Source organism: Saccoglossus kowalevskii, chromosome 16 (genome assembly GCF_978046115.1).
Source record: "Saccoglossus kowalevskii chromosome 16, keSacKowa6.1, whole genome shotgun sequence".
Lineage (NCBI taxonomy): Eukaryota > Metazoa > Hemichordata > Enteropneusta > Harrimaniidae > Saccoglossus > Saccoglossus kowalevskii.
The window spans coordinates 28656150-28669213 of record NC_140656.1 but is presented as its reverse complement, the minus strand read 5'-3'; the positions used below and the strand labels follow the sequence as shown (position 1 = coordinate 28669213).

General features: G+C 41.4%; 1 protein-coding gene across 1 annotated transcript in view; it reads right to left on the bottom strand.

The window, feature by feature from the left end:
- Positions 1-11516, bottom strand: part of LOC100378089 (uncharacterized) — a 31224-nt gene extending 19708 nt beyond the window's left edge. Inside the window, exon 1 of the mRNA XM_002739865.4 lies at positions 11181-11516. Coding sequence (XP_002739911.1) covers positions 11181-11305 — 125 coding nt within the window. The 5' untranslated portion in view covers positions 11306-11516. The remainder of the gene's footprint in view (positions 1-11180) is intronic.
- Between the last annotated feature and the right edge of the window lie 1548 nt (positions 11517-13064).

Here is a 13064-nt window from a genome sequence, read left to right as displayed (position 1 = left end):
CCAACCAGTCAATGTTACCAGTACGTTTACATTATGTACTCAGCTAGGCCAACCAGCCATTGTTACCAGTACGTTTACAGTATATACTCAGCTGGGCCAACCAACCAATGTTACCAGTATGTTTAAGTACGTTCTCAGCTGGGCCAACCAGCCAATATTACCAGTACGTTTACAGTATGTACTCAGCTAGGCCAACCAGCCAATGTTACCAGTACGTTTAAGTATGTTCTCAGCTGGGCTAACCAACCAATGTTACCAGTACGTTTACAGTATGTACTCAGCTTGGCCAACCAGCCAATGTTACCAGTACGTTTACAGTATGTACTCAGCTGGATCAACCAGCCAATGTTACCAGTACGGTTAAGTATGTTCTCAGCTGAACCAACCAGCCAATGTTAACAGTAGGTTTACAGCATATACTCAGCTGGGCCAACCAACCAATGTTACCAGTACGTTTACAGTATGTACTTAGCTGGGCCAACCAGCCAATGTTACCAGTACGTTTACAGTATGTACTCAGCTAGGCTAACCAACCAATGTTACCAGTAGGTTTACAGTATGTATTCAGCTGGGCCAACCAGCCAATGTTACCAGTACGTTTAAGTATGTTCTCAGCTGGGCCAAGCAACCAATATTACCAGTACGTTTACAGTATGTATTCAGCTGGGCGAACCAGCCAATGTTACCAGTACGTTTACAGTATGTACTCAGTTCGGCCAACCAGCCATTAGTACCAGTACGTTTAAGTATGTTCTCAGCTGGGCCAAGCAACCAATATTACCAGTACGTTTACAGTATGTACTCAGCTGGGCCAACCAGCCAATGCTACCAGTACGTTTACAGTATGTACTCAGCTGGGCCAACCAGCCAATGTTACCAGTACGTTTACAGTATGTATTCAGCTGGGCGAACCAGCCAATATTACCAGTACGTTTACAGTATGTACTCAGCTGGGCCAACCAGCCAATGCTACCAGTACGTTTACAGTATGTACTCAGCTAGGCTAACCAACCAATGTTACCAGTAGGTTTACAGTATGTATTCAGCTGGGCCAACCAGCCAATGTTACCAGTACGTTTAAGTATGTTCTCAGCTGGGCCAAGCAACCAATATTACCAGTACGTTTACAGTATGTACTCAGCTGGGCCAACCAGCCAATGCTACCAGTACGTTTACAGTATGTACTCAGCTGGGCCAACCAACCAATGTTACCAGTACGTTTACAGTATGTACTCAGCTTGGCCAACCAGCCAATGTTACCAGTACGTTTAAGTATGTTCTCAGCTGGGCCAAGCAACCAATATTACCAGTACGTTTACAGTATGTACTCAGCTTGGCCAACCAGCCAATGTTACCAGCACGTTTACAGTATGTACTCAGCTAGGCCAACCAGCCAATGTTACCAGTACGTTTACAGTATGTACTCAGCTAGGCCAACCAGCCAATATTACCAGTACGTTTAAGTATGTTCTCAGCTGGGCTAACCAACCAATGTTACCAGTACGTTTACATTATGTACTCAGCTGGGCCAACCAGCCAATGTTACCAGTACGTTTACAGTATGTACTCAGCTAGGCCAACCAGCCAATATTACCAGTACGTTTAAGTATGTTCTCAGCTGGGCTAACCAACCAATGTTACCAGTACGTTTAAGTATGTACTCAGCTGGGCTAACCAGCCAATATTACCAGTACGTTTAAGTATGTTCTCAGCTGGGCCAACCAGCCAATTTTACTAGTACGTTTACAGTATATACTCAGCTGGGCCAACCAACCAATGTTACCAGTACGTTTACAGTATGTACTCAGCTGGGCCAACCAGCCAATGTTACCAGTACGTTTAAGTATGTTCTCAGCTGGGCCAACCAGCCAATTTTACTAGTACGTTTACAGTATGTACTCAGCTGGGCCAACCAGCCAATGTTACCAGTACCTTTACAGTATGTACTCAGCTGGACCAACCAGCCAATGTTACCAGTACCTTTACAGTATGTACTCAGCTGGGCCAACCAGCCAATGTTACCATTACGTTTACAGTATGTACTCAACTGGGCCAACCAGCCAATGTTACCAGTACGTTTACAGTATGTACTCATCTAGGCCAACCAGCCAATGTTACTAGTAAGTTTACAGTATGTACTCAACTGGGCCAACCAGCCAATGTTACCAGTACGTTTACAGTATGTACTCAGCTGGGCCAACCAGCCAATGTTACCAGTACGTTTACAGTATGTACTCAGCTAGGCCAACCAGCCAATGTTACCAGTACGTTTACAGTATGTACTCAGCTGAACCAACCAGCCAATGTTACCAGTACGTTTACATTATGTACTCAGCTAGGCCAACCAGCCATTGTTACCAGTACGTTTACAGTATATACTCAGCTGGGCCAACCAGCCAATGTTACCAGTACGTTTACAGTATGTACTCAGCTAGGCCAACCAGCCAATGTTACTAGTAAGTTTACAGTATGTACTCAGCTGGGCCAACCAGCCAATGTTACCAGTACGTTTACAGTATGTACTCAGCTGGGCCAACCAGCCAGTGTTACCAGTACGTTTACAGTATGTACTCAGCTAGGCCAACCAGCCAAGGTTACCAGTACGTTTACAGTATGTACTCAGCTGAACCAACCAGTCAATGTTACCAGTACGTTTACATTATGTACTCAGCTAGGCCAACCAGCCATTGTTACCAGTACGTTTACAGTATATACTCAGCTGGGCCAACCAACCAATGTTACCAGTATGTTTAAGTACGTTCTCAGCTGGGCCAACCAGCCAATATTACCAGTACGTTTACAGTATGTACTCAGCTAGGCCAACCAGCCAATGTTACCAGTACGTTTAAGTATGTTCTCAGCTGGGCTAACCAACCAATGTTACCAGTACGTTTACAGTATGTACTCAGCTTGGCCAACCAGCCAATGTTACCAGTACGTTTACAGTATGTACTCAGCTGGATCAACCAGCCAATGTTACCAGTACGGTTAAGTATGTTCTCAGCTGAACCAACCAGCCAATGTTAACAGTAGGTTTACAGCATATACTCAGCTGGGCCAACCAACCAATGTTACCAGTACGTTTACAGTATGTACTTAGCTGGGCCAACCAGCCAATGTTACCAGTACGTTTAAGTATGTACTCAGCTAGGCTAACCAACCAATGTTACCAGTAGGTTTACAGTATGTATTCAGCTGGGCCAACCAGCCAATGTTACCAGTACGTTTAAGTATGTTCTCAGCTGGGCCAAGCAACCAATATTACCAGTACGTTTACAGTATGTACTCAGCTGGGCCAACCAGCCAATGCTACCAGTACGTTTACAGTATGTACTCAGCTGGACCAACCAGCCATGTTACCAGTACGTTTACAGTATGTACTCAGCTAGTCCAACCAGCCAATGTTACCAGTACGTTTACAGTATGTACTCAGCTTGGCCAACCAGCCAATGCTACCAGTACGTTTACAGTATGTTCTCAGCTGGGCCAACCAGCCAAGGTTACCAGTACGTTTACAGTATGTACTCAGCTAGGCCAAGCAGCCAATATTACCAGTACGTTTAAGTATGTTCTCAGCTGGGCCAACCAGCCAATGTTACCAGTACGTTTACAGTATGTACTCAGCTGGACCAACCAGCCATGTTACCAGTACGTTTACAGTATGTACTGAGCTAGGCCAACCAGCCAAGTTTACCACTACGTTTACAGTATGTACTCAGCTGGGCCAACCAACCAATGTTACCAGTAGGTTTACAGTATATACTCAGCTAGGCCAACCAGCCAATGTTACCAGTACGTTTACAGTATGTATTCAGCTGGGCCAATCAGCCAATGTTACCAGTAAGTTTACAGTATATACTCAGCTAAGCCAACCAACCAATGTTACCAGTACGTTTACAGTATGTACTCAGCTAGGCAAACCAACCAATGTTACCAGTACGTTTACAGTATGTACTCAGCTAGGCCAACCAACCAATGTTACCAGTACGTTTACAGTATGTACTTAGCTGGGCCAACCAGCCAATGTTAACAGTAGGTTTACAGCATATACTCAGCTGGGCCAACCAACCAATGTTACCAGTACGTTTACAGTATGTACTCAGCTGGGCCAACCAGCCAATGTTACCAGTACGTTTAAGTATGTTCTCAGCTGAACCAACCAGCCAATGTTAACAGTAGGTTTACAGCATATACTCAGCTGGGCCAACCAACCAATGTTACCAGTACGTTTACAGTATGTACTTAGCTGGGCCAACCAGCCAATGTTACCAGTACGTTTACAGTATGTACTCAGCTAGGCTAACCAACCAATGTTACCAGTAGGTTTACAGTATGTACTCAGCTGGGCCAACCAGCCAATGTTACCAGTACGTTTACAGTATGTACTCAGCTGGGCCAACCAGCCAATGTTACCAGTACGTTTAAGTATGTTCTCAGCTGGGCCAAGCAACCAATATTACCAGTACGTTTACAGTATGTACTCAGCTGGGCCAACCAGCCAATGCTACCAGTACGTTTACAGTATGTACTCAGCTGGGCCAACCAGCCAATGTTACCAGTACGTTTACAGTATGTATTCAGCTGGGCGAACCAGCCAATGTTACCAGTACGTTTACAGTATGTACTCAGCTGGGCCAACCAGCCAATGTTACCAGTACGTTTACAGTATGTATTCAGCTGGGCGAACCAGCCAATGTTACCAGTACGTTTACAGTATGTACTCAGCTGGGCCAACCAGCCAATGTTACCAGTACGTTTACAGTATGTACTCAGCTGGGCCAACCAGCCAATGTTACCAGTACGTTTACAGTATGTATTCAGCTGGGCGAACCAGCCAATGTTACCAGTACGTTTACAGTATGTACTCAGCTGGGCCAACCAGCCAATGTTACCAGTACGTTTACAGTATGTATTCAGCTGGGCCAACCAGCCAATGTTACCAGTATGTTTACAGTATGTATTCAGCTGGGCCAACCAGCCAATGTTACCAGTATGTTTACAGTATGTACTCAGCTGGGCCAACCAGCCAATGTTACCAATACGTTTACAGTGCATCCTTGGTTTTGCATATCCTCGCACGTTCTAATTTTATCATCACTGTGAAAGAAGGCGGTTGGACACGGAAATTATGTTCAAAGATAGAAAATAGTCATATATATTTTGTTTGTTTATCTTAGTGTTGTTCTATATCAGAAATTTCTCCTCATAACTTTGCACTGATTTATAAATATCCGGATAATGTAGTGGCCAAATATACGATTGTATAATTGCATATTAAAAGCCAATCCCTTTCGACTTCTTCAAATACCCATTTAAAAGTAATTTTCAGGGGTGTCTAACATTTTGCACACATTTTATCATAAACATTTTTAACAACTCAGACAAGTTCAGCATGTTTAAACCGCCATTGCCAACGTCAATATGTATCTTACAATCACATATATGATAAGCTCCACTGGACAAAGTCGACAGCGGTTCTGACTGTTCGAAGTTGTTGACCCACATGGTCATAGGGATGTCCGCACTCAAATGAACTACAAATGTTGCTTGATTGTTGATGTTTCTCGCATTTACACGTCAATTCGTGGCGAGACAGATACATATTAGTAGACGACTTGTAGCTACGAGCTATAGTGAACAAAATGGCAGGTTGGATGAAGTACTCGGACAAGCTACCACGTATTAAATGGTCTGTTCAGTTCATTAATGTCATTCTGCGACAATCTGAGACGGCCCCTAAATCAGACTGGATGTGATGAACCATTGCGTGTTTTGCGTCATTTCTATGGATTGAACAAGAAGTCGTATATTGTAAATATTTATCTTATAAATAGTTCTCCCATTACTAGAGTCAATATTGTCGAGATCTGGTAATCACTTCATCCACAAGCCTGATAACGCAATAGTGATTAGACATTCCACCAAACGTTATAGCAGCACTTACTCTTCAAGTTCAAGACTGCATGCTACTTCATATCAAATATTGATGACGTACCCAAACAACAAATATCACGTGATATCGAAACAAGTACGGGGTCTTGAATATATTTGTACTTTTCCATTCTTCGTGGTTATTTAGTAATTTATAGTTTTCTCTGTTCTGTGTTGTTCTGACATGCATTTTATTTTGTCAAGAGTCGGAATCACATTTCAGCTAGCACACTTTAGATACAAAATTTGGGGTGACCGTTCTAGATTTAGAATTATGATAATGTATTTAGTTGTATTTATTTTAATCAATGTTTATTTAAAATGGCCGCCACATTATGGTTTAACGCTATGAGGAAACCACAAAGTTATTAAAGTGGGGGAGTCGTCACCTGCGCCAGATGGTTATGGCGTGTCATTGTTTACGAACAAGCGTCTACCATGAGGCTTTGCGTTTTAGCGTGTGTTGCTATCGTCGCTTGGGACTCAATTCTCGCGCGTGCGCAGGTGACGGCCCTTCCACTTTAAATTTTATGGTAACAAGTTAAGACCCCCCCCCCAGACATAAAGATTTTGTAGCGCACACATTTAGCTAGTCTGCCGCTTCTGGGTTGTCTTCTATGCATGGAGAAAATATACTTTTGAAATTGAATGGAAAGCAAAAGACAAATCTAAAGTGCACACGTCCTGACAATGTCAATGACCTTTCAATTGTCATTGCGACTGGGTATTGTGTCAGTGAAAGAAGGATGGGAATAATGAAAAATAATCACAACTACGACTTCCCATCTCACAGGGACTTCTTTTACAGCTCGGCTGTCTCGGGGGTCACAGTGCTCAGGGTTACTGACGTCACAATTAACAATAAATAGCACTGGAGACATCGATATCTCCTCGGGGCAAGGGTTGTTGCCCCTCGAAGTTGTTTTGCAAACATTGAGACAACGATCAGTTGGAGTACTGCAACATGGCTTACTACACCCACTAGACTAGATTTGTAAGTGTTATTTCGAGTTGCGATTATACTAACAGATATAACAATTTTGAAGAAAACAAATATCAGTTAGGAATGGTAAGAGGTTATCTGTAATTCAGTCACGTGATTGTCTTCTCAAGTTTTTCTTCAGTGTCAGAAACAAATGTACGTATTGCGACGTTCTCAAACCTTACTTTCCCACGCGAGTTGTGCCCTATATACGTAACGTGACATTTAAACTATTTAAATATGATTTATCATAATACATGTCGTCCGAACCGCAGTTTCGTGCCGCCATGAAAGTTGTGAGGGGGGGGGGGGGCAAAACAAACCTTGATCCTTGGCTGACGAAGACGGCGGATACACGTCAGAAAGTTTCGTTGCAATTAATCCTTGACATCTCGCGGGATTTGATATAAATGTAATTTCAATACTTGTTTTTTTTTTTCAAGTTATGACAGCCGGTTTCTTTCAAAGAAGTGGGAGAGAGAATTATAAAGCTCGTTCGCTGTGTATACAAAGCGTTGTCGTAGAATAGCACCACATTTTGACAAGTTGCAGCTACATACGATTAGTACCATTTTGACAACTCACATGCATATGCTCTTTTGGAAAAAAAACACTTTACACACACTTCATACAGTAAACTTATTATCGTTTGACCCACAAATGAACTTTACTCGCGCAATGGGAGGAAACGCGGCGTCTACTCTGCAATCACTGAGAGCACCATAAAACACCTCGTGTGAGTTTTAACATCTGAAGTTTTGCAGTTTTGCACACATCTCCATGTTTTATCGCACACGTTGCAAAAAGTAACAGAATATACTAGTTTATTTATATTGAATTATTCATTGTATATCTACCTGCATTCCCCCTACGTATTCGGTAAATATTTTCCTACAAATCCATTATCACCAAACTTCGTTTATTTCACATTCCCGGTCAATAATTTCAACCCAGTTCCGCTGTTACGTACATGTGTTTGTGAGGGAATATCTTGAGTCATTACAGAATTATGGATTCAGTCAGAATTCGAAAAATAAAATTCTCAGCTAGTAGTTTACGGATTGTCTTTCATTGGAATATAATGGACAGCACTCCAAGCCAGACTGATTAATTGGCTTACACGGATTTGTGAACCATGACAAAACAGAGTTTCGGGTCAATATTCTGGAAAGGCTGAAGATGAATTTTAAATTCGGATATACAAACTAGTAATTATATTGTTTTTTAAGACCCGTTTTCCTAAATCCTATTATCTTAGAGGCGTTTTATTTAAAAAAATTAAAGTTTCATTTTCGTAGCACATACTTTTGCCGTGACCAGTAACATATAATGCAGGAACTTGAATGGCAAAGAAATTCGCACAGTAGAACACGGTAGGTTTTGCGCTAGCCGGGCCCTGCCATAGTTTGCCACTTACATAAATACCAAGTTCGTTTATACCGGGTATTGAAATACATCCCAACATAAGCAGATTTATTCCAACGAATTATCGGTAAATTGAACAGACTGACTGTCACAACAACATAACTCTTGAATAAATAAATGAACCAAAGGCCATGCTATACATGGTTAAATATCGGTCTAGTAGCAGGGCTTTATTCTAGCGGGTTCAAAAATCTAACCCGTACTAAATAATTTCACTGAGGTGCCCAATACTGTGTGTGTGTGTTTGTTGGGGGGCTCTGTTTGTGAGATTTCATAGCTATGTATCTGAATTATCCTACCATCTCAATCCTGTATATAGTTTCCCTGTCCAATTATATACATACACAAATACACAATATTGCTTTTACTAGAACCTTAATGTAATCTTAATGTACATACACACAGAATATGGTGATAGAGGTTTAGCGACCAGTATGAACTCACGTTCACTTGTGTCAATGGTGTGGACCTTGACGCCCACCCACAGGGGGGACTACCATTGCGTGTGACCACTGTAACTTATACAGTTCAACGAGAAACAGTGCTCAAACTGGACAATTTGACCGTTTTCATATAGCAAACCAGGCGATGTGACCACGTTTAAGGGCGGTGGTCGTTGCGCAGTGCGTGTTCGAATACGTCACGCGGCGCGACGACCTCCGGCCTTCAAAGGGCGTTGGTCGTCGCGCCGCGTCGTGTTCGATATGGGACTCATAGCGACGTATACAACGCGTGTAAAATACATTGTTTGTTTACATAAAATTCGAATTTTAGCGTAATTGCATTGTATTAAGTGAAACCGTTCGTTCAAATAACAAATTAGACTGAGAAAATGCTAGATAGCCCAAAACAGATCTTATTTCAATCAGATTGGACCGGGCGCAAACTTGTTAGGGGTGAACCATTATTTATGTAGGGTGACTATTGTTATAGTTCACTTTAGGTAAGGTGTGTCGATATCATTTCTACCTTGAAATCCTCTATTTTGAAATCGCATATTATTAAACAAATAAAGCAGGTAATTAAAATATGACAAAAAAAACCGCATCTTTCTCACTTTAAGGGCTTAACAGTTTCAAAATATGTGTCTGGCAATTTTATCTTTTGTCCCACGTATTCACGATGTATGGATATTTAAACTGCGCAACACAGAGTACATTTAGTCTGTTTACGGCCACTTTATGTTGGCACTGATATTTACACGCCAAGGCGCGTGTGGATACAATTTATCACGTGATTGTATTTTGTGTTGACTTTATTCCATTCACGAGGTAACTTGTACAACGATGGTGAAAAAATGGTGTAACCATGGCGATGTCAATCATGAACTAGCGTACGGCTGACTTGTTTCCGCAACGTGCTGATGAACTCGTTATACCTGTTTTTTGCTAGCTCGGTCAACTACCAACACTAATTACGCTGCTGTGCCCACAGGGTAAAAACATGTCCCGAGTAGGGTTCAGCCATGAAAGGAGATCATCTACTGGAGCTTACACTGTAAGTCTGAATAGACCAAAAGGGATTCGCTTCCCCTTTTATATCGCGGTTTGGTATTTCGTGATCAGGGGTCGATGTAAGGTCGGGCGTAAGTATGTGATTGAGGGGAAGCGACATATTTGTTCGAGAAGGAATTGTACAATCGACGTACCAGTAAGAGGTATATACTCATTGATGCTAGACCAGACTTTTATCTGTCAACGGAAGTGCGGTGGGCGGGATTTATTATTCCACAGTTTTACAATTTTCCACTCAAAGATAGGAAACACGAATAAAGCCAAGACCGATATATAACTATCCTATACAATTTGACAAAGAGCATAAAGAGAAGATGTTGTACTGAAGACGACAGTCTATTTAACCCAATTCAAAGTACTCATTCAATTTAAACATATCGTATTCAGAAAAAAAGTGACATGTGCAAACCGCGATAGAATATTGTTGCATAAGACTTCACTTACCATACTGAGTCGCTTCGTTTTTATCTCAACGATGGATGCTAAATATACGTGGGGGACACACATGTAAATATTGCACCTGACATAACTTAATAATTGGGTCTTGACCAATATTAGTGATGGGGCAAGGTGGAAGGCTACATACTCAAGAGTCGTTATACTGGACACACGGTGTGCGCGTGTAGGCACGTATTTTTTTTTTTACTGAGAAACATTCTAGTTGTATTTCAAAGACATTGACGTTGTTTACCGACTACACTCTACATAAGTGGTACAGCCCATTAGAGTCACGATTCTCAGAATATAATGTAATTAATGTGCTTTCAAGTATGATTAATGCTAATCTGATATTAACCAGACATAAGCCATAATAATATAGTAAAATCAACCCCATAAATAACTGATAACATACAATCCGTTATATGTACGTCTGTTTAAATGAGCCTACTAGTATACTATGTTCGTGACAGGCACGCGAAGACATCATCTCGGCACGCAAACGTTGGGGTGGTCAGGAAGAAGTCACCACGGCCGCTTATTGCTTTGGGTCAACGTTCACAAAACGTCAATACTGCTGTCAAAATGTTTAAATGTCATTGAATAACATGTTTTATATTGTCAAGAATATGCACGTATCGACGTTCTTCAGCGTCCTATTAGAAATTTTACGACAAAAAACTCAGCAGTGTTGTATTGATACACATATGCATGGCACATGGGGTATGTCCGATTATACACATATTAACTCGACCGCAATGGAGCGTACGGAAGACCATTAAATAACAACATACTTGCTAATGGTGTACAGCGGGTGTACACTTCGTGGCAAGTCGACCACTGTAACTGTGACCGTACACTGTTATAGCTGTTCCATAACGGCGACTTACCTTCGATTGTGGTGCCCCATCGCAGAGCCGTCCGTTGATAAAAACCCAAGAAATATAAATAATATCAATATTCTCATTAATTGTCCGCGATCTTTAAGACTGTGGTGAAGTCTATAAAGAATCATCGTGTTGTGTTTCTGCTCAATGGATCGGAACACCACCCCGAGTCGACAATCAAACGTTTTCTGTCTCGGACTACGCTGTGGTGTTGACCTACGATGACGGCGAATTTTCGCCTGAATCAGAGTCGATCGGTTCTTAAGTTCCAATGTACCGAGTGAAAGTTAACAAGTTAACGAGTATATCCAACATTCAATTGTCTTGAACTGGGTCACCCCGTCTCATTTTACATGCAACTTTAAACAAAAGTCGGGTCATGTGACTTTAAGAGATTTAAACAGTGGGACGTCCGAAAGTACGCCCTCAAATCGAAACCCAAGAAAACATTAGTTTTCAAGTTTGATAACAGTTTATGAACTTTTATATAAAAAAATGCGCTTTTTTAAGTTGACGAGTATTTTGACTCTAAATTCTTTATGATGGCCGAATATTTGTTCTGGGGTTTGCAAAGTTTGACTTTTCAAAACAATTGAAGGAGACAAAAATAAACAACTTGGGTCGTACTACGTATGATTTATTGTTTTATAGCACGAGTTTTAAATTATCAATACAGTAGGTAATAGTCGACCTGTCTGACCGGAGATATCGCATCAGCTGTATAACTCAAACACGTTGTTTTCGAGGTCAACCTGCCTAAAATGTGAGATACGGTGTTATAAGAACAATGAAAGCAATCGATCTGATAACCCGATTCCCATGGGACGGCTAAGTCTTGTTCAAACGTGTCGAAAAATGAAGGATTCGAGCGCTTTGTAATTACATGTATATTCCTTATTAGTAGATTAAAGCTGTGTATATTTTAACTCGGCGTTCACACTAGCCTGACATGGTCGGCGATAATTATTGCGCCCTCGCCGGATGATTCAGACTACTTTCCCGAAAGTCGATGATACGACGTCTCGTATGCATGCGCATACTATATATTGGGGTGTGATTTGAACACGCATGCGTGATATTGTGCTTGATGATGGACCAATCGATGTCAACACAATCAAATTTCCTGTTACCGAATATTACAGACTGACATGTTTGCATTTGCCGTTATAACAAAAGCAGGAGTCCTTCTGCACCCAGTCTCGCTATTTCCGGGCAAATGGTTAACTATCGGCAACTTCGTCAGGCTACGTTCACACCTAATCACACCCTTCACAGTTTAAAAGTATATAACCAGGAAGCTACAAACTTTGTAGCTCCCTGGTGTCACTCTCGTCTCTGTTATTTCTTTTCACACATCATTTAAACGGTCCATCATTGAGTCTATTATTATTTACGGTTGCGTAGATTCACAATTTTAATTAAAAATGATACTAAATAGACCCCTCTGTTGACCAAGTATTGTCCTGTATTTTAGCTGCTTGCATGTTGTCTGTCATCTTGTAGTATAATAAGCCGGCAAACTGGTTCCGAATAACTCATGATTTCTACCGTCACGGTATTACTTCAGTTGTCACTCAGATTGTACAACCCTGAATCCGGCTAATTGCAAGATGCATTAATGAACGGTGGCAAAATGCGTGTGCGTAAGATGCGATTGTGTTCAACTGTAGAGAGGGGTATGGGTTGAATTTGCTGGTAATTATGTTATTACATCCGATTGATCCCGCCCGAACACTTATATATACAAGTAATCTGTAGAATGCTGTGTGGGTAATATTTTTATATTGATTTTTGTTGCATTTGCAACAAATAGTTACCAAACAATGAGAAATCTATAGGATTGGATATACCTCTCAGCTGGCTTCACATGCATAGTTCAAGACTGCC